Source organism: Dendrobates tinctorius, unplaced genomic scaffold (assembly GCF_039654945.1).
Source record: "Dendrobates tinctorius isolate UK_male_01 unplaced genomic scaffold, ASM3965494v1 ptg000250l, whole genome shotgun sequence".
Classification (NCBI taxonomy): domain Eukaryota; kingdom Metazoa; phylum Chordata; class Amphibia; order Anura; family Dendrobatidae; genus Dendrobates; species Dendrobates tinctorius.
In genome coordinates, this window is record NW_027361917.1 from 49,642,602 (window position 1) to 49,663,768 (window position 21,167).

Here is a 21,167-nt window from a genome sequence, read left to right on the forward strand (position 1 = left end):
CGCACTAGCCAATTCCCTAGTGAGGGATAGGTGGAGGGCAAGTAGGGGCTGAGGTATCCTGGTCAGCGACGGTTTGAAAGAAGCCGTATAGGGACATCAGGATAGTCCAGGACACAGCCTCAGGAGAGTGCAGGAGTTGTCCCTTTCCCCGTACCCTATTGCAGGGCCCACCATTGTAATTGTGTCCCCGGTGTCCCCTTGATTTGTCTTGTTGTTTGGTGACCGACCGATCATCGGGTTGCGTCACGCAGGGCCAGTCCAACATCATGACAGGTTGTTCTTCAATTTGAACCAGTGACCTTTTGATGCTTGGACATCAACCTAATAACACACTGAGCTATTGGGGAATGTGAGAACAGGTTGTATTTTGTAGTATATAGGAAAAAAAATATTTTTTTTCCACCACCAGGAGCAAAACAGTAACAATGCAGTGATATAGGAAGCTTCATAACTAATCATATGCTAAATATGAGACACCAAAAAACGAGGTATAAAAAGTCCATTTAAAAATTACTGCATAGCTTTATTCAATAAATATTCCAATACAGGTATGTGAATACATACATTTATACACAAAAGAAAAGGTCAAGTAAATGCCGCAAGTGGTAGAAGGCTAGCTCATCCTGCAAAAAGTATGGTGGACATGGGAAATGAACCATGAAAAGGTATTGTAATGATAAGAAATGGCATTAATAAAGTGTCAGTGCTTCAGCATTTAATATAGTCCCAGCACAATGCTTATTATCACTGGAAAAAGTACTATTGATTTAATTTCTGTGACTCACATCATCAGGGAAATCGTTTATAAGGGAATTTCCCAACCAGTTTAACAATGCATGAGTTCAGGATGCAGCACATGATTTAATCAGAGTTCTTACCCATGGATCTAACTCCAGGATGAGTCAGTCAGCAGCCCCAATGCGCGTTTCACATGGGCTTCCTCGGGGGACTGTGCATTTTGTGAATAAAGCTATGTACTAATTTTTAAATGGACTTTTTACTCCTTGTTTTTGGTGTCTCAAGTTTAATATAAGGAGTGTCTATAATATATCAGGCCTGTAAACCTAATGGTATAAGGCCTTGACTTTGATTGTTTTTCATAATTTTGAAATCTGTTCTAGTGATATTGTTTTCATCATATGCTAAATAGTTGTAAGTAAAATTTACGTATGAGTTAGCCAAGATGATTGTTTATAAAATGATGGTAGTCTCCTGATCGAAGCAGTAGTGGATGGTGAAATATGGAGCCTGAAGGTCAAAAGTTCTAAACATTGTATCCGTTTACTTGTCCATATAAAGGCTTACACCATTCACACAGTATAAATTGCCTTCCAGTCATGTCCTGTCATGTATAGCCCCTCCTACAGCCCCAATTCCAAAGAGTTGGGATGCTGCGTAAAATGTTAACAAGAATGCAGCGATTGGGAAATTTCCTATAGCTAGATTTTATGTACAACAGAACGTAGGGCTCGGATCAGAAGATGAAGGGTGGACCTTTTTAATTACATTTGAAAAAATTACTGTAACTCCTTTAGAAATTCAATGCAGCAAGAAATCTACTAATACTAATGAGAAACTGAGGTTGTTAATGAAATTGGAGGGTCACTTTTCAATTAAATAATGACCTTGTACAAAAAGATCATGTTAGAAAGGCAAAGTCTCTGAGAAGCAAAGGTAGTCAGAAGGGCGCTTACACCTGACCGTACAGGAACACGGCCTGATAAATCTCAGCTGCTGGCCAGGAGAGAAAGTCTATACAGACATTACAGCATTGTATCAATGGGGTGAATATAGTGAAATCTTATTGGATGACACGCAATATCCCCTTTTGGTGTAGGTACTAAATAGCAAGGGACGCATCGCTATGGCGCTGACCATGGACGACCATAGATCCAATTGTTGGTAACGCTGACCAATGGCAATGACATATCCTCATGATGCTCTGTAGGCTACTCATCTTTTGCCCAGTCGACGAGTTTCTCGTCACCCTCATATATACCTAGGATGTATCTGGCCCTCATTTGCAGGCACCGAGCACGGCAGTAATGCTATTAGTAAATCGATTCTGATACCCTTAGCTACTACTATGATTTGCCGTAAAAATATGCATGTCACGATCATGTGCATGCACTGATAATTAAACAGGATGTGATGTTTTCCAATACAATGTTACATACAGTGGGCATGTCTGCCATTGAGGCCACTATCCCATCCACAGATGACGCACTGTATTCAGTGAAATATTTCGAGGGAGAAGGGAAGGACATGTGCCTGGTGTTGGGTATAAACCTATCGTTTTGGCTTCTCTATCCTTGTATGACACTCCCCAGGGTTTTATCCAAAATTCCGGTGATAACCAATTGCTACTCTATCAATCTAAAGATCATTAATTTTATTTTATTCATACCCTAAATTAGTTTGCATCTTTTAGCACAATGAATTAAAGGTTGTGTTTTATAATCTGTTTGTGAGGATTACTATTTATTGGGGCTTAACCTTTTTAGGAATTTGCATTTATAGGATTATATCAGTGCAGAAACTTTTTTTTTTTTTAACACATCCTATTTTATTCTGAGATCTATTGACTGAAATGGACTTTGTTGGTGGGAAACCCCTTTTAAAGGAAATCTGTCAGTACATTTGACCCATCTAAACTATTAATATGGGCATACAGGCTACAGAATGCTGTCAAAAAAGAACATTCCTGTGTCTCATATCAGATGCCTTGTTGCTGGGAGATCCTCTTTTATCACTTATGTAAATGACCTCTTCCAGGCTATGAGGAGGATGTTTCCTTGATAACTTTGCCCCCCTTTACAAGAAAGGAGAGTTACCAGTGTGATGTGTAATGGCCGCTCTCCTGATCTCACTGCAGAGCTGTGTGTGATTTATAACTGATCCATTTGCAGGTTCCTCTCCCCTTCAGCTTCCATCTCATAGGCAGACAGTGTTATAATATTGTTACAATGCAGCAGAGCTCAGAGAGCTGCAATAATGTGTTTTCGCAAGAAGACAGTTAATTTAATTTCTCCTGTTCTGTGTTGGTTACTTGTCTCACACCGGTATCTTTCATTTCATGTAAAATAAGCTCTGGAGGCAGAGTTATCTTCTAGGCAGCTTCCTTACCATAGCCTGGAAGAGGTACTTTACATAAAGTGATAAAAGATGATTTCTCCATAACAAGGTATCTGATATGAGACACACAGGGAGGATGTTTTTCAGCAGTCTATTACCTGTATGCCCATATTAATAGTTTACATAGGTCAAATGTGGTGACATATTCCCTTTAAAGATCTGATTTTTGTAGAATGAATCATGATTTTCCTACAGAAGTGCAGCACTATATGTCAGTGTTTTTATACAGAATCAATATATACAGTAGTTGTGTGTTCATTTAATATCTTGGTCGTGCTTTACCACAGAGGTGGTGCTTACAGTGATTCCAGGTGGGAATTCGGTGCAGTATACACCGCGCCAGTGTGCACCACTTCTGTCACCAAGTCTTAGTGTTGGAATCTGGCCGCACGTTTCCAGGCAATAGATGCTTGTTTACGATTCCAATAAGATTGTGGGAAATAAGCATCCCCATGGCAACAGCAGGCATGTCATGTGAAAAGCGCATTATCAGCTCCTGCCTCACCGAGGTTACCGAGAAGCTGTGCAGCTGATTGCCAAATGACAAGATATCGTTTAAATGGAAATGTACTTAAGTCATGCAAAGGACTAATAATGCAAAGGGCTCTGGTCAGTAACACAGAAGAACATGGCCTGCGTGGAAGGGACTAGTAGATTGTATTCATGGCACAGTTTGATAATAGCCTGCCTGTTGGCACTGGTCGTGTTATAATTGGTGGCTGCTCGTCTGTGTCCGAACAGTATGTGAAATTACACGAGCGCTGTTAGTGACCGATCCATTGTTTGTAACCACGTCTATTAGTTTTTCCATACCTGCTATCTGTAACAGCGCACAGAACCTATAAGTAGTAGTTCGGCAAAGATCAGAGGTTTTCCATTTCACAGATTGTGAGATTCACTCTGAAACAGGAATTGTGTAACCATCGCATTTCTCTAATCTATTTGTAGGATTTCTACAGGTAAATGAAATAATCGAAAAAGCTTGAATAATCTGGATGTTTCCGCATTATGAAAAGCTGTTTAAACCTGATTAGCAGCACTCAATGAATAGTTCACTCTGCATTCTTGTCCCCATCTGAGACTTTCATCTGAGTTCCTGAAAATGGGTTTTTCGAACATGATGGTATAATTGAGTTGACTAAAGGTTCATTCACACATTCGATTTTTCCACGTATGAGAAAAATGGATGGATGAGACTTTGATCAGTGTGTGGTCCGAGTGTCATCTGTTTTTCTTGTATGTGAAGACTATTTTCACAGACCCATTGACTTCCAATGCAGATTTTGATCTGACCCTCGGATCAAAATCGGTCATATCGCCATGGTTTTCCATGGACCTCTGAGCCAGCAAAAAATCACGGATATGTGATAGCTTTCATACATGAAAATCGGCCGTCTGAATAAGGCATAAGGAAACGCTGAGCTTCATTTGCATTTTTTATCATTGTATATGATTTCAGACCAGGACAAGATCAATGTAGGGTGTTCCTACTGTAGGCGCGGTGTTCCTTCTGTAGGCGCTGTGTTCCTACTGTAGGCGCGGTGTTCCTACTGTAGGCGCAGTGTTCCTACTGTAGGCGCGGTGTTCCTACTGTAGGCGCGGTGTTCCTACTGTAGGCGCGGTGTTTCTTATTCAGTGGCTCAATTAGGGGCACATCTGAAATGTATTTTTTGGGGATTTAGCTGCAAGTCCTGAACATTGTCTCCAACCCACTACTAAAACAATGAACAGTCTCTAAGCTGAAAATGAATGTTCATAGTGTCAACTCTAAAAATGTATTTTTAATTCTTTCAAGTATTAACCTGTAGGGGCTGCCTACTCTGCTGTTATTTCTATGCTATTAGACAGTCTTTTGGTGGGTTTATATTTCTCCACTTGCATTGTATTTAATGCTTATGTTTATATGGTTTTCATCAGCCGCCTTGTTACCTTATTCTATTATACTTCCTTACTCATTAGTGGGAATATATGACAACGTGAGGAATGTGCTTCATACACATCACAAGTAATGGAATAAAAGAATTATAAGTGGTATTTTCTTCAATTTAAAAATAAAGTACAACTTCCTGCAGCTATCAAAATATTGAAAAAATTGTGATATATTTCCGCTCATGGGACATCAGTTGGCAACTTTGTCCTATAGGTATTGTATAATGGATGCCTCATGAGCTGACGTCAGCACAGGCAAATGTCATGACTGTACTTCAAAGTAATAATGTACATTGTTTATTCACAAGGAGAATATTGTAATATTTGTGTTACTTAGCTACAGAAGCGATAATTTGCTTTTCAGTGTAAGCCTACTGCACTATAAAATACATTTAATATGAACGTCGTATTTGTATCCTAGGTAAACAGATAAAGGATGGAAAGAAACCAGAACCGTGCAAGCCTATTTTAAAAGTGGAGTATAAAACAACAAGAAATGGGTGAGCAAACCATTAACAATCTGAATATTTAACTCAGAATGCAGTAAGACTTTGTTCACATCGTGTCTGAGCATACCATACAATTGCATATATTTCCTTTACACTTTTGTTGTTGTTTTTTAAATCTACTATGTTGTAAACATTTTTTGTGATTGCGTGCAGTATATGAAAATATCAGAAGCTGCGCTTTCCTGACACAAAAAAAGTTCTATTTCTTTTCACTTTGCGCCCACATACTTAAATGTTTTTGCTTATCTAAATATTTTAAAAATATACTTTGTGATGTGCCTTTGTAGTCAGCTCTACTGAATCTCTACTTTGTAGGACCACCTTTTCCTGCAATAACTGCTGCAAGTTTATTGGGGTATTTCTATACCAGTTTTGCATATCTAGAGGGTGAAATTTTCCTTTATTTTATTGCAAACTTAATCTAGCTCATTGAGATTGTGGTAAGAATTGAAAATTGGTGTTCAGACTCTCTTCTTCCAGATTCTCAAACAGATTTGGTCATTCAAACACCTGAATATGCTTTGTTCTAAACTATTCAATTGTAGCTCAGACAGTATGTTTAGAGCCGTTGTCCTGTTGGAAGGTGAACCTGTGCCCCAGTCTGAAGTGTTTTGCAGCCTCTAATGGAGTAAAAACCTAAGTTTGCCCTGTATTGAGCTCCATCTTTCCATCAACTCTAACTAGCTTCCCTTTTCCTGCTCAATAAAAACATCCCTACAGAATGATGCTGCCATCACCATGTTTGACAGTGAGGATGGTGTTTTCATGGTGTATAGTGTTAGTTTTTCACAACACATTGCATTTTGCATTTAGCCTAAAAAGTTCTATTTTGGTATGACAAGCAGGGCTGTAGAGTCGGTAAGCCAAACCTGCGACTCCAACTCCTCAATTTTCCCTTACACCGACTCTGACTCGACGACTCCGACTCCCACATATATTGCTCATATTTACGTGAAAAATGTATTGTAGTACAATGTGAACATCAGACATTTAATCATTTTTATAATCCAATAATCAAGATATTTAGAACATAATATATATTTATTGGACTACAACTTTAGAACACAAAAAACTGTAATAAACTGTAAATATGTAATACACTATGTAATATCGATTACATATATACAGTACAGACCAAAAGTTTGGACACACCTCATTCAAAGAGTTTTCTTTTCTTTATTTTCATGACTATGAAAACTGTAGATTCACTCTGAAGGCATCAAAAATATGAATTAACACATGTTTAATTATATAATTAACAAAAAAGTGTGAAACAACTGAAAATGTCTTATATTCTAGGTTCTTCAAAGTAGTCACCTTTTGCTTTGATTACTGCTTTGCACACTCTTGGCATTCTGTTGATGAGCTTCAAGAGGTAGTCACTGGAAATGGTCTTCCAACAGTCTTGAAGGAGTTCCCAGAGATGCTTAGCATTTGTTGGCCATTTTGCCTTCACTCTGCGGTCCAGCTCACCCCAAACCATCTCGATTGGGTTCAGGTCTGGTGACTGTGGAGGCCAGGTCATCTGGCGTAGCACCCCATCACTCTCCCTCTTGGTCAAATAGCCCTTACACAGCCTGGAGGTGTGTTTGGGGTCATTGTCCTGCTGAAAAATAAATGATGGTCCAACTAAACGCAAACCGGATGGAATAGCATGCCGCTGCAAGATGCTGTGGTAGCCGTGCTGGTTCAGTATGCCTTCAATTTTGAATAAATCCCCAACAGTGTCACCAGCAAAGCACCATCACACCTCCTCCTCCATGCTTCACGGTGGGAACCAGGCATGTAGAGTCCATCCGTTCACCTTTTCTGCGTCGTACGAAGACACGGTGGTTGGAACCAAAGATCTCAAATTTGGACTCATCAGACCAAAGCACAGATTTCCACTGGTCTAATGTCCATTCCTTGTGTTCTTTAGCCCAAACAAGTCTCTTCTGTTTGTTGCCTGTCCTTAGCATTGGTTTCCTAGCAGCTATTTTACCATGAAGGCCTGCTGCACAGTCTCCTCTTAATAGTTGTTGTAGAGATGTGTCTGCTGCTAGAACTCTGTGTGGCATTGACCTGGTCTCTAATCTGAGCTGCTGTTAACCTGCGATTTCTGAGGCTGGTGACTCGGATGAACTTATCCTCCGCAGCAGAGGTGACTCTTGGTCTTCCTTTCCTGTGGCGGTCCTCATGTGAGCCAGTTTCTTTGTAGCGCTTGATGGTTTTTGCCACTGCACTTCGTGACACGTTCAAAGTTTTCCCAATTTTTCGGTCTGACTGACCTTCATTTCTTAAAGTAATGATGGCCACTCGTTTTTCTTAGCTGCTTTTTTTCTTGCCATAATACAAATTCTAACAGTCTATTCAGTAGGACTATCAGCTGTGTATCCATCAGACTTCTGCACAACACAACTGATGGGCCCAACCCCATTTTTAAGGCAGGAAATCTCACTTTTTTAACCTGACAGGGCACACCTGTGAAGTGAAAACTATTTCTGGTGACAGCCTCTTGAAGCTCATCAAGAAAATGCCAAGAGTGTGCAAAGCAGTAATCAAAGCAAAAGGTGGTTACTTTGAAGAACCTAGAATATAAGACATATTTTCAGTTGTTTCACACTTTTTTGTTAATTATATAATTCTACATGTGTTAATTCAAAGTTTTCATGACTTCAGTGTGAATCTACAATTTTCATAGTAATGAAAATAAATCTCATTGAATGAGAAGTCCAAACTTTTGATCTGTACTGTGTGTGTGTGTGTGTATATGTATATGTATATATATATATATATATATATATATATATATATATATATATATATATATATATAGTGTGTGTATATGTATATACACTATGACTTATCTCAGCTAAGACAAAGCCTAGATCCTCAGGCTACATTCACATCATGGGCGCAGCCAGGATCAAACCTGGGGGGGCCAGAACCTCATACTGTTCCGCAGAACCTCATACTGCACACCTCAGCTGCTGCAGAACCTCATACTGCACACCGCTACACTTGAAAATAAAGCCTGCACCTTAAGAAGATGTGGTGGTGATGAATGCAGTCTATTTATTCCAACTATCAATTGATGTTGATGTGTTACTGAAGACTAGCAATGCCTGTCCTGGGCGTCCTTTTGGGCAGCTATGAGGTGTACCTGACTGGTGCTAAAAAAAAAAAAGGAGTGCTAGTCTGTGTACTACCAGGCTTTCATTCTTTTTGGTACAGATATGATATGGATAGACAGATATGGATAAATGGATAGAGCAGATTTCTAATCTGCTTTTGCTATTGAAAACATCTATAAGCTCAAAAACCTTTCAGGTGATGCGGTTTTTTAAAAAGCTGATCGTTTTTTGCAGCTGAAAAACGTATCCTCAAATAACGCAGGAAAAACGCTGTGTGTGAATGTAGCCTGAGATCAGAAATAGAACAGCCATTTATAGGACATTTCATAACTTTCCCAAATTCCTATGAAAAAATATTCAGCACATTCTGCATTGAAATACTGTACCCAATTTATTATATATTTTAGGAGTCGGTCCATTTTATACCGACTCCGACTCCACCAAAATGAGCTACGACTCAGACTCCACAGCCCTGATGAGAAGAGCACCTTCTTTCACATGCTTGCTGTGTCCCCTACATGGCTTTTTGCAATGCAAGTGGGACTTCTTATGGCTTGCTTTCAAAAATTCCTTTCTTCTTGCCGCTCTTCCGTAAAGGCCAGATTTGTGGAGTTGTCCTATGAACTGATTTTGCCACCTGAGATGTGAATCTCTGCAGCTCCTCTAGATTGACCATGGGCCTCTTGGCTGCTTCTCTAGTGCTAACCTTGCTTGGGATGTTCGTTAGGTGGACAGTTATGTCTTGATAGGTTTGCAGTTGTGCAATACTCCTGCATCCAGATTCTTTTATTTTTGGGTGATGGGTTGAACAGTGATCTGTGAGATGTTAAGAGCTTGGGCTATTTTTTTTTTTTTACAACCTAACCCTGCTTTACTCTTCTTCACATCGTTATACCTCACATGTTTGGTGTGATCCTTGGTTTTAATGGCACTGTTAGTAGATCCCTAGTGTTCTCAAGCAAACCTCTGAGGCCTTCACAGAACAGCTGTACTTATACTGAGATTAAAATACACATAGGTGGACTCATTTTACTAATTGTGGTTTCTGGAGGCAATTGGTCACTCCAGATTTTATTTAAAGGTATCAGACTACAGGGGTCTGAATGCAAATGTCACAATTTTCAGATTTATATTTTTAAAATAATTAGAAATCCATGTATCATTTCCTTTACCCTTCACAAATACTTGCTATTTTGTGTTGATATATCGCATAAAATGCCAATAAAATACTTTTAAGTTTGTGGGAGTAAGGCCGGTTTCACATTTGCGCTTTATAGCGCAGCGACGGCCTGCGCACGGCCGCCGCTAAGCCCCACCCCTCCCGACTCCCTGCCCGCCCCATCCGGTCATCGCCGCCTACTAGCGCACATGGACGCTTGCGATCTGCGCACCCTATCTTTAGCATAGGGTGCGCAGATCGTGCGCTGGCCGTGTGCTAGCAGGATTTTGCCGTGCGCTGCGCACTTTTGAAGGTGCGCCCGTGTGCGCCGAACGCAGCATGTTGCATCTCGGCGCGCATGGTGCACCTTCAAAAGCGCGCAGCGCATGGCAAAATCCTGCTAGCGCACGGCCAGCGCACGATCTGCGCACCCTATGCTAAAGATAGGGTGCGCAGATCTCAAGCGTCCATGTGTGCTAGTAGGCGGCGATGACCGGAAGGGGCGGGCAGGGAGCCCGCAGGGGGCGGGGCTTAGCGGCGGCCGTGCGCAGGCCGTCGCAGCGCTATAAAGCGCAAATGTGAAACCGGCCTAACATGAAGAAAAATGTGGAAAAATTCACAGGGTATGAATAATTTGTGAGGACCTGTCATTTAGCCCCCGTGTTGCACTTATTGTGATCCCATGTGTGAAGGTACTGGTTCTTCTGTGAGCACAAATGTTGGAGATCTTCTCTCTGTGAACTAGAGCTGTTTCAGTGACAATGTAACATCTCTGTGTAACACCTTGTAGAATTGCATAAGTAGCAAAAACTTATTTTGGGATTCCAGTGGATGTTCAAATATAGCAGTTTTTCATTTGGCCTAATAAGTAATATCTGCGAAGTACAACAGTCCAATATGTAATAACATACTATTGGCTGGTTTCTTTTTGTTTTTGGTGTCTTATTAGCATGAATGAAAATTCATTGTTCTGTGAGCTATAGCAAGAAATACTGTGGAAATGTGTACTCAAATGTGCAAGTTTTGTTCATTCTTAATAGTTTTTGAATGTCTCTAATTGAATACAGTTTTGGTTTTTGTTTTTTTTTAAATTTACAACCAATTATTGGAAGTTTTGTAGAAACCAGTACTATGTATCTTCCAAGGGTTGGAAAATGTATATTGAATTCAAAAGATCTGCACAAAAACATGACATTTTAATAGGGAAGTGTAGACTTTTCATATCCGCTGTAAGACACCATATAAAGTCTGCAACATTATTATCAGCAACTGTATAATTGGCTAGTATGCCGGACACAATTTGCATATATGGCATTTTTATACCAGATGCACATCTCAAAATTAGCTTGTATTCTGCTCCGGAGACGCAGCTGTTCCAATTGTATCTCTGTGTACAAACGTCATTTTTAGTTAACTTGACATGAAAAATGTAGATGGAGAAAATCGTTGATAAACCTATATATAACAATAGAATTTTTGTGCCTGGTTTATCAACTGTTAACAAAAAATTGCTAATGGCGGTATTGTAACATCAACTGTTGGTACAAAGATAAAACAAAGTTATTTTAGTTCTTATGATGCATTTACTGCATCTACTTGTGAGGGGTTCCAGGGCCGTAGTCATGGCCCGCAATGATAGCTGTTTAGGCGCACCCTGGCCACCCGCCACATACACACACAGTCCCTATGACTCACTTGACTGGCCCTCCGGGTCCTCCTTGAGCCGGCAGGGATTCCTTGCTTCAGTTACTTGACAAAGACAAGCAGAGTCCAGGTCCAACTTCAAACAGTTAACTTTACTCAACACTTGACACAGCTCGTCCAGTTTACATACGGATACAGCACACAGTTCTTTACACAGTTTGACATTCTCTGTCCCTGTGAAGTTCCTTGCCTCCATAGGAACGCTGCCGGGTCACACCGTATTTCCCAGCACCGCAGCTATCCATCTGACCAGCTTTAGGAGTTCCCAGTCCATTTCGCCCCAGACACTCAGACAGCTGCTTATGTAGCTGACGGTCTTCTTGATGTAGCTGTCCTGCATTCCTTCTCTTTTCCAGTGTTTCACTACTGTCAAGCCCTGGACGAGCTGGGCTCCTTGATTAATGTTAGGGGTTCCACCCGACCTGTCCTTGCTCTCAAGCCCTACTAACTAAAATGCCGGGAACTTGCTGGCTTACCCACGGTTGCCCCTTCCTATATTAACTATTTACTCTACCCTGTATACTAATGTGTCCCCATCTAGTGGACTTACATACTGCACTTTCCCTAGCTAATCATACATTATACATATATACAATACGCTACCCAATGGTATACATATAACAGACGTTATAACACCAACATGAGAAAGGGGAGTGGAGCATCACGTAATCTTAGTACACCCCTTACACACTCCCCTTGTGAAACTGTGGTAATCTAGTTAATTAACTCCTTACCGATATACACCAGCACCAGGTCAGATTACCAATGCACTTAACACAATATATCAGACCCTCATGATAAAGGCGGGGGCAGTATAGGTGCAAAATAGCCACTCATAAACCTACCAATCCATGAATGGGGGTGGCTGTGTAATATTAAACATGCACCCAGATGGCGCTTGCATAATACTCCAGTCACACAGGTACATGTGATGCAGTGTCTGGCTTGTAGCCTATTAATGACACCCATACTACTGGAATAAGAGGGTTATCCAACAACATATAAGCGCAACCCACAAGGACAGACACCCCCAGGACACCCAACCAACACTAAACTAAAGGGTCTGGCTGCATCCTGCAAAGAAATTTAAAAAATGCATTAAATAAGATGAATAATGCATAACATACATACATTACATTAAGTATTAGTTGCTATTTTGGCCAAAATTGCGAGTCCCTAACACAAAATTAAAATGGCTAACAAAATTTCAAAAAACATCACAGACTAAAGCTGGAATCACACATAGCGACTTACCAGCGATCCCAACAACGATATCAACATGTCAGGATCGCTGGTAAGTCGCTATGTGATCGCTGGTGAGCTGTCACACAGACAGCTTCACCAGCGATCAGCACAGCAATGCCGAGTGCCCGGCATCGCTGTGTTCCTTAGCGCTGATGCCATATCCCTGTAAAAAAATAGAATTAAAATAAAAAAAATTGTTATTCTCACCTTCCGACGTCCTGCGCAGCCATCCTGCCTCTCTCCACACTCCGGTCCCAGTAATCCTTTGCGAGAATGACCGCGAGAATGTGACGGTCTCGCGGCAGTGTGACGTCTCGCGGTCATTCGGGCAAAGGATCACTGGGACCGGGAGCGTGGAGAGAGGCGGGATGGCTGCGCGAGACGTTGGAAGGTGAGAATAACAATATTTTTAATTTTTTTAATTATTTTTTACAGCTGATCGCTGGTCTCCCGCCTGTCACACGCAGTGATGCGTGCTGGCCAGCGGGAGACCAGCAACGAAAAATATGTCCAGAGGTTTCTTGCAGCGATCAGCGATACCGGCAGGGGAGCCGGTCGCTGATCGCTGTCACACACAGCAATCTCGCTGGTGAGATCGCTGTTGTGTCACAAAAGTTGTGACTCAGCAGCAATCTCGCTAGCGAGATTGCTATGTGTGACTCCCGCTTAAAAGATACAGCCTTACCAACACCAGTTGAGATTACCAATGCGCTTACCAGGTAGCAGCAGAACCCCATGATAAAGGCTTGCTCCATAACCCAGCAGGTAATTCCTACCTCTAACAGCTGCAGGTGGAGCAGAGATCTGCCCACGACTATTAACCTGTTAAATGCTGCTGTCAAACTCTGACAGCAGCATTAACGGTACTTCGACATGGGGGTGTATCTTTCTATTAACTCCGTGACGTGATGGCGGGGCACCGATGGATTGCTTGGATTTCGTTTTCCAATACACTATGTGGTAAAATGCATGGTGTCGTTAAAAAGTACAACTCCTCTTGCAAAAAGCAAGCCCTCATATGTGTATGTAAACAGAAAAAATAAAAAGGTTATGTGTCTTGGAAGAAGGGTAGGAAGAAATGAAAACAGAAAATGGAAACTGGACATATCGGGAAGGGTTAGTATTAATATAATAGGAATATATTTATTTCCTATCACTTTGATTGGCGACGGTCTGACCTCGCTGGCCCTGTGATTACATGTGCCACAGTTCTGTATTCGCATCGCGTCCTTTGACACTTTGCACTATAATTTTCAGAATACCTCTTAAAAGAAGCTCCTGTACACATTGAAAACGGAGAATAATTAGATTTAACTTTTTTTCCTCTGCTCCAAAAAGTTTATTTTGTTTCATTTTAGGTGGTGTTTTATTACACTTTCAACCCTTAATGACCAAGCCAATTATGACCCTAATGACCAAGATAAATTTTACAATTCTGACCAATGTCACTTTATGATATAACTCTGAAATGCTTCAACGGAGCCCACTAATTCTGAGACTGTTTTTTCGTGTCATATTGTACTTCGTGTTAGTGGTAAAATTTCTTCTATATAACTTGCGCTTGTGAATAAACTGAAATTTGAGGAATTTTTTTTAAAATGTAGCTATTTTCAAACTTTTAATTCTTATGCCCTTAACTCAGAGTTCTATCACGCAAAATAGTTAATAAAATTTTCCACATGTCTACTTTACATCAGCACATTATTTGAAACATAATTTTTTGTTATGAAGCTAAAAGGGTTAAAAATTGACTAGTGGTTTTTCATTTTTCCAACAAAATTTACAAAACAATTTTTTTAGTGACCACATCACATTTGAAGTGACTTTGAAGGGTTTGTATGATAGAAAATATCCAAACGTGATGCCTTAATAAAAATTGCACCTCTCAAGTGCTCAAAACCACATTCAAGAAGTTTATTAACCCTTCAGGTGATTCACAGGAACTAAAGTAATGTGGAAGGAAAAAATAAACCTTTAAATTTTTTCCACAAAAAATTAACTTTAGACCCAAACATTTTTATTTTCAGAAGGGTAACTGTAGAAAATGGATCCCAAAATTTGTTGTGGAATTCCTCCTGATCATGCCGATACTCCATTTGTGGGGGAAATCTACTGTTTTGGCGCACGGCAGAGCTCAGAAGGGAAGGAGGGCCATCTGACTTTTTGAATGTAAAATTTGCTGGAATAATTAGAAGAGGCCATGTCGAGTTTGGAGAGCCCTTGTGTGCCTAAACAGTGGAAACCCCCTACAAGTAACCCCATTTTGGAAACCACACCCCTCAAGGATTTCATCCAGGTGTATCATGAGCATATTAATCCTACAGGTACGACACAGTGTTTGATAACATTTGGTCGTCACTTTGAATATATCGTCATTAGTGTTGAGCGCAAGTGCTCGCTACTCGAGTTTGCATTGGGTGCTTGGGTATGCACCGAATTTTGCGGGTGTTAAAGTGACATGGCTGAGTCCCCGCACCGAATTTCACGGTCGAATCCCCACCCCACATGTTTTGCAGCTGTTAGACACCCAAAAAAAATCATGCGGGGATCCGCAATATTCTGTGCATACCTGAGCACCCAATGCAAACTCGAATAGCGAGTACTTTCAACATTAGTAGTCATATCGTAATTTTTTTTTTACTTTTGAAAAAAAAACAACTATATCCCTAACCCCAACACTGCCCTATCCTCAACTGCAAAGAGTGAAAAAAAAATATTTAAAAACTTATTTTATATTCTTTATCTTATTAAGGGGATGACAAAGAGGATTTGATTTACATTTAGGGTCTATCACAGTGATCAAAAGGAACCAATAAAAAAATTACCTACTGTTGCCAGGCACTGGCCAGAAGATCTCGGCGGGAGCACTGTGCGTCCGCCCGCCATTTTTTTTTCCAGGAAGATGACGCTGGGTGACAGATCAGGAGGGCCCGGGTATGGCGAAGGTACCAGGAGGTCTTTGGGGGTATGATATCGTTCTTTTCTGACATGTATATCATATCAGAAGAGAGAAAAATCATTGCAACAGCGTGCACACTTTTTTTTTGCGATTGCTGTTATCCAGTGAATAACGGCTATCATGTGATTGTGCACCGGAAAATCCAGCCCTGATAATGTTCTCTGAGATTTTCTGACTCTGGGGTGAGCTACGGCCTTATTCCCGATTGCCGTTTTAAAATAACGGTGAGGGAATAAGGACCCTTAGCGGCACTGTTTTAATGTGTATCTGGTGGTCACTAAGGGGTTAAAGAATTGTTGCTTTTCACCTGTAGTAAATCCCGGTCATATTATTGTTTTATTATCATTTTAGTACTTAAGAGTTTCTTCAAAAAATTACCTATTTTTATCTGTTTTTTTGTATTAAATGTATTTTCTGTTTTAATTTACATTAATTGTCAAATACAGTCAGGATCGTGTCCTTAATTCTAATTTGCTTGCTAAACAGTTTACCAAATGCAAGGGACTTATAGTTAAAGGCTCTGGTAATGTTAGATTGTGCTCAGAGGAGTTTTCTCATTTCAAAGGGGAAATTGGAATCTCCTATTATCCTGAAATGTTTTCTATCCTTGAGAGTCTTTCCCTGAAGCCTGGACTGTTGTCACTATTGAATTCTGCTGAATTTGCCTTCTGTCTGTGCGAGTCTTTGGGGCTGTCTAACTTTTGCTATGACACAAGTGGATTTTACCAGCATATACACTTTGTGGAGATTCATTATTTAAAGGGTTTTTCCCATGATTTAAAATTCCCTTGCTTGAGAAAGGTCCGTACCCCTTTTGGACCAAAACGTCACGCTGTATGGGCACATAGCTGGATGGGCTAATAAACATCACTCAAATTGAAGTCTCCATGGCGTGCGGCTTTCATTTCTGATGGATAGTTTGGAGGTTTCGGTATATGCCTGGAAGTGTGCACTCGCTTTTTTCCTTCTTTTGTGCTGCTTTTTCTTTTTTCATTTTAAAATTCCCTTGAAGACAATCCCTACAAATCGGGCATGCAGATATTTTAAATGGTAATCCATTGACACCTTTATATCTTTTATGTGTTGCTGCAGCACTGCATAAGGTGTTGTCAGATATTGGTAGAGATCCACACAAAACCACCGAGACATCTGATTATGGTCTGAGTCTCATTAATCTTTCCAATGCAAGTCTATAATTCAGTGAAAACCATCCTTGTACTGACAGTGTTTCCCTGGCTAATAGGAGAGGCTTAGTCTATATTCTTGTTTTGAAGCACTGGTGAATACTGGGTCAAAAAACATTACTAAAACTCAGACTGTATTTTGTTTAAACTGGTGTGGGAACTGATGCCGTGTTTTCCCATTTATGCCATTATTTGTTATGCTGAACCCCTAAAGGAGCCAGATGAAAAAACACTGCATATTGCATTTTTCGATTGGTTTCTTTATTTTACAGCAGAAACTTGTTTAACCCCTTCCTGACATCAGACGTACTATCCTGTCCATGGGACCCGGGCCCCTATAGTACGTCTAGCGCGATCAGCAGCGCCCACGTGGTGAGCGCCGCTGATCGCGGCCGGGTGTCAGCTGATTATCACAGCTGACACCCGGTACTATGTGTCAGGGGCGGTCACGGACCGCCCCCGACACGTTAACCCCTTGCACACCGTAATCAAACATGATCACGGTGTACCGGGAGTTAAAGGGAAGCATCGGCATGGAGGGGGCTCCCTCCGTGCTTCCCTGAGCCCCCCATGGCAGCGCAATGTGCAGCGCTGCTGCGGGGGACTTCTTTCCTCCAGGCCCCTGGATCCAAGATGGCGACGGGGGCCTTCGGGGGCCTGGAGGAAGCTGGCTTCCTCAGTGCCTGCAAAGCGCAGGCATGAGGAAGCCTTGTGCACTGCCTGTGACAGATTGCTGATCTGTCACAGTGATCTGTGATGTGACAGATCAGCGATCTGTCACAGGACAGTGATGTCCCACCTGGGACTATGTAATAAAGTAAAAAAAAAATTAAAAAAAGTGTAAAAATAATTTTAAAAAAATCGCCAAATAAATTAGTAAAAAAAAAAAAATATTCCCCAATAAATTCATTTTTTGAAAATAAAAAAAACCAAAACAATAAAAGTACACATATTAGGTATCGCCGCGTCCGTAACGACCCGCCCTATAAAACTGTCCCATTAGTTAACCCCTTTAGCGAACCCCTTAAAAAATAAAAATAAAAAACGAAGCAAAAAATGATGATTTATTATCATACCGCCAAACAAAAAGTGTAATAACGTGCATATGAATATCCATGGTACCGCTGAAAACGTCATCTTGTCCCGCAAAAACGAGCCGCCAGAAAGCATCATCAGCGAAAAAATAAAAAAGTTATAGCTCGCAGAATAAAGCGAAGCAAAAATAATTATTTTTTATATAAAATAGTTTTCATTGCATAAAACCGACAAAACATAAAAAAACGACCTAAATGAGGTATCGCTGTAACCGTACTGACCCGAAGAATAAAACCGCTTTATCAATTTTACAGCACGCGGAACGGTGTAAACGCACTCCCCCAAAAGAAATTCATGAAACGCTGGTTTTTGTTCATTCTGCGTCCCAAAAATCGGAATAAAAAGCGATCAAAAAATGTCACGTGCCCGAAAATAGTACCAATAAAAACGTCAACTCGTCCCGCAAAAAATGAGACCTCACATGACTCGGTGGGTCAAAATACGGAAAAATTATAGCTCTCAATATGTGGTGATGCAAAAACTATTTTTACAATAAAAAGTGTCTTTTAGCGTGCGACAGCTGCCAAAAATAAAAACCGCCATAAATAGTAAATCAACCCCCCCGTTATAACCCCCTTAGTTAGGGAAAAATAATAAAATTAAAAAAATGTATTTATTTCCATTTTTCTATTAGGGCTAGCGGGTTAGGGTTAGGGCTTGGGTTAGGGCTGAGATTAGGGTTAGGGGTGTGTTGGGGTTTGGGTTGGAGTTAGAATTGGGGGTTTCCACTGTTTGGGCACATCAGGGGCTCTCCAAATACAACATTGCGTCTGATCTCAATTCCAGCCAATTCTGAGTTGAAAAAGTCATATGGTGCTCCTTCCCTTCCAAGCTCTGCCATGTTCCCAAACAGTGTTTTACCCCCACATGTAGGGTATCAGCCTACTCAGGACAAATTGCAAAACAATTTTTGGGGTCCAATTTCTCCTGTTACCCTTAGGAAAATAAAAAATTGGGGGCAAAAATATCATTTTTGTGGAAAAAAATGATTTTTTTATTTTCACGTCTGAGCGTTATAAACTTCTGTGAAGCACTTGGGGGTTCAAAGTGCTCACCACACATCTAGATAAGTTCCGCGGGGGGTCTAGTGTCCAAAATGGGGTCACCTGTTGGGAGTTTCAGTAGTTTAGGTACATCAGGGGCTCTCCAAACGCACATGACACCCGCAGACCATTCCATCAAAGTCTGCATTCCAAAATGGCACTGCTTCCCTTCCGAGCCCCGACGTGTGTCCATACAGTAGTTTTCTCCCATATATGGGGTGTCAGCGTACTCAGGACAAATTGGACAACAACTTTTGCGGTCCAATTTCTCCTGTTACTCTTGGGAAAATGAAAAAATTGGGGACTAATTGATCATGTTTGTGGAAAAAATGCGATTTTTTTATTTTCATGCCCGGGCATTATAAACTTCTGTGAAGCCCTTGGGGGTTCAAAGTGCTCACCACACATCTAGATAAGTTCCTTAGGGGTTCTTGTTTCCAAAATGGGGTCATTTGTGGGTGTTTCCACTGTTTAGGTACATTAGGGGCTCTCCAAAGGCAACATGACACCCGCAGACCATTCCATCAAAGTCTGCATTCCAAAACGTCACTACTTCCCTTCCGAGCCCTGACGTGTCTCCATACAGTAGTTTTCTCCCACATATGGGGTGTCAGCGTACTCAGGACAAATTGGACAACAACTTTTGGGGTTCAATTTCTCCTGTTACCCTTGGGAAAATAAAAAAATTGGGGACTAATTGATCATGTTTGTGGAAAAAATACGATTTTTTTATTTTCATGCCCTGGCATTATAAACTTCTGTGAAGACCTTGGGGGTTCAAAGTGCTCACCTCACATCTAGATAAGTTCCTTAGGGGGTCTAGTTTTCAAAATGGGGTCATTTGTGGGGAGTTTCCACTGTTTAGGTACATTAGGGGCTCTCCAAAGGCAACATGACACCCGCAGACCATTCCATCAATGTCTGCATTCCAAAACGTCACTACTTCCCTTCCGTTCCCCGACGTGTTCCCATACAGTAGTTTTCTCCCACATATGGGGTATCAGCATACTCAGGACAAATTGGACAACAACTTTTGGGGTCCAATTTCTCCTATTACCCTTGGGAAAATAAAAAAAATGGTGACTAAAAGATCATGTTTGTGGAAAAAATACGAATTTTTTATTTTCACGCCCGGGCATTATAAACTTCTGTGAAGCACTGGGGGGTTCAAAGTGCTCACCACACATCTAGATAAGTTCCTTGGGGGGTCTAGTTTCCAAAATGGTGTCATTTGTGTGGGGTTTCCACTGTTTAGGTACATCAGGGGTTTTCCAATCGCGACATGGTGTCCGATCTCAATTCCAGCCAAAAACGTCAAATGGCGCTGCTTCCCTTCCGAGCTCTGCCATGCGCCCAAATAGTGGTTTACCCCCACATGTGGGGTATCAGCGTACTCAGGACAAATTGCACAATAACTTTTAGGGTGCTGTTACCCTTGGAAAAATAAGAATTGAGGGTGAAAAGATCATTTTTGTGGAAAAAATATGATTTTTTAATTGTACGGCTTTATGTTATAAACTTCTGTGAAGCCCTTGGGGGTTCAAAGTTCTCACCACACATCTAGATAAGTTCCTTAGGGGGTCTAGTTTCCAAAATGGTGTCATTTGTGGGGGGTTTCCACTGTTTTGGTACATCAGGGGTTTTCCAATCGCGACATGATGTCCGATCTCAATTCCAGCCAAAAACGTCAAATGGCGCTGCTTCCCTTCCGAGCTCTGCCATGCGCCCAAATAGTGGTTTACCCCCACATGTCGGGTATCAGCATACTCAGGGCAAATTGCACAATAATTTTTAGGGTCCTGTTACCCTTGGGAAAATAAAAATTGGGGTGAAAAGATCATTTTTGTGGAAAAAATATGATTTTTTAACTGTACCGCTGTACGTTATAAACTTCTGTAAAGCCCTTGTGGGTTCAAAGTTCTCACCACATATCTAGATAAGTTCCTTGGGGGGTCTAGTTTCCAAAATGGGGTCACTTGTAGGGGTTTCCACTGTTTAGGTACATCAGGGACTCTCCAAACGTGACATGGCGTCCGATCTGAATTTCAGCCAATTTTGCATTGAAAAAGTCAAACGGCGCTCCTTCCATTCT

At 41.0% G+C, this 21,167-nt stretch overlaps 1 protein-coding gene across 3 annotated transcripts in view; it reads left to right on the forward strand.

Moving 5' to 3' along the window:
• Window positions 1–21,167, forward strand: part of STXBP5 (syntaxin binding protein 5) — a 492,483-nt gene that overhangs the window by 304,167 nt on the left and 167,149 nt on the right. For all 3 annotated transcript variants that reach the window (XM_073557677.1, XM_073557678.1, XM_073557679.1), the window contains exon 9: window positions 5,486–5,564. In XM_073557677.1, the coding sequence (XP_073413778.1) occupies window positions 5,486–5,564 (79 nt within the window). The remainder of the gene's footprint in view (window positions 1–5,485; window positions 5,565–21,167) is intronic.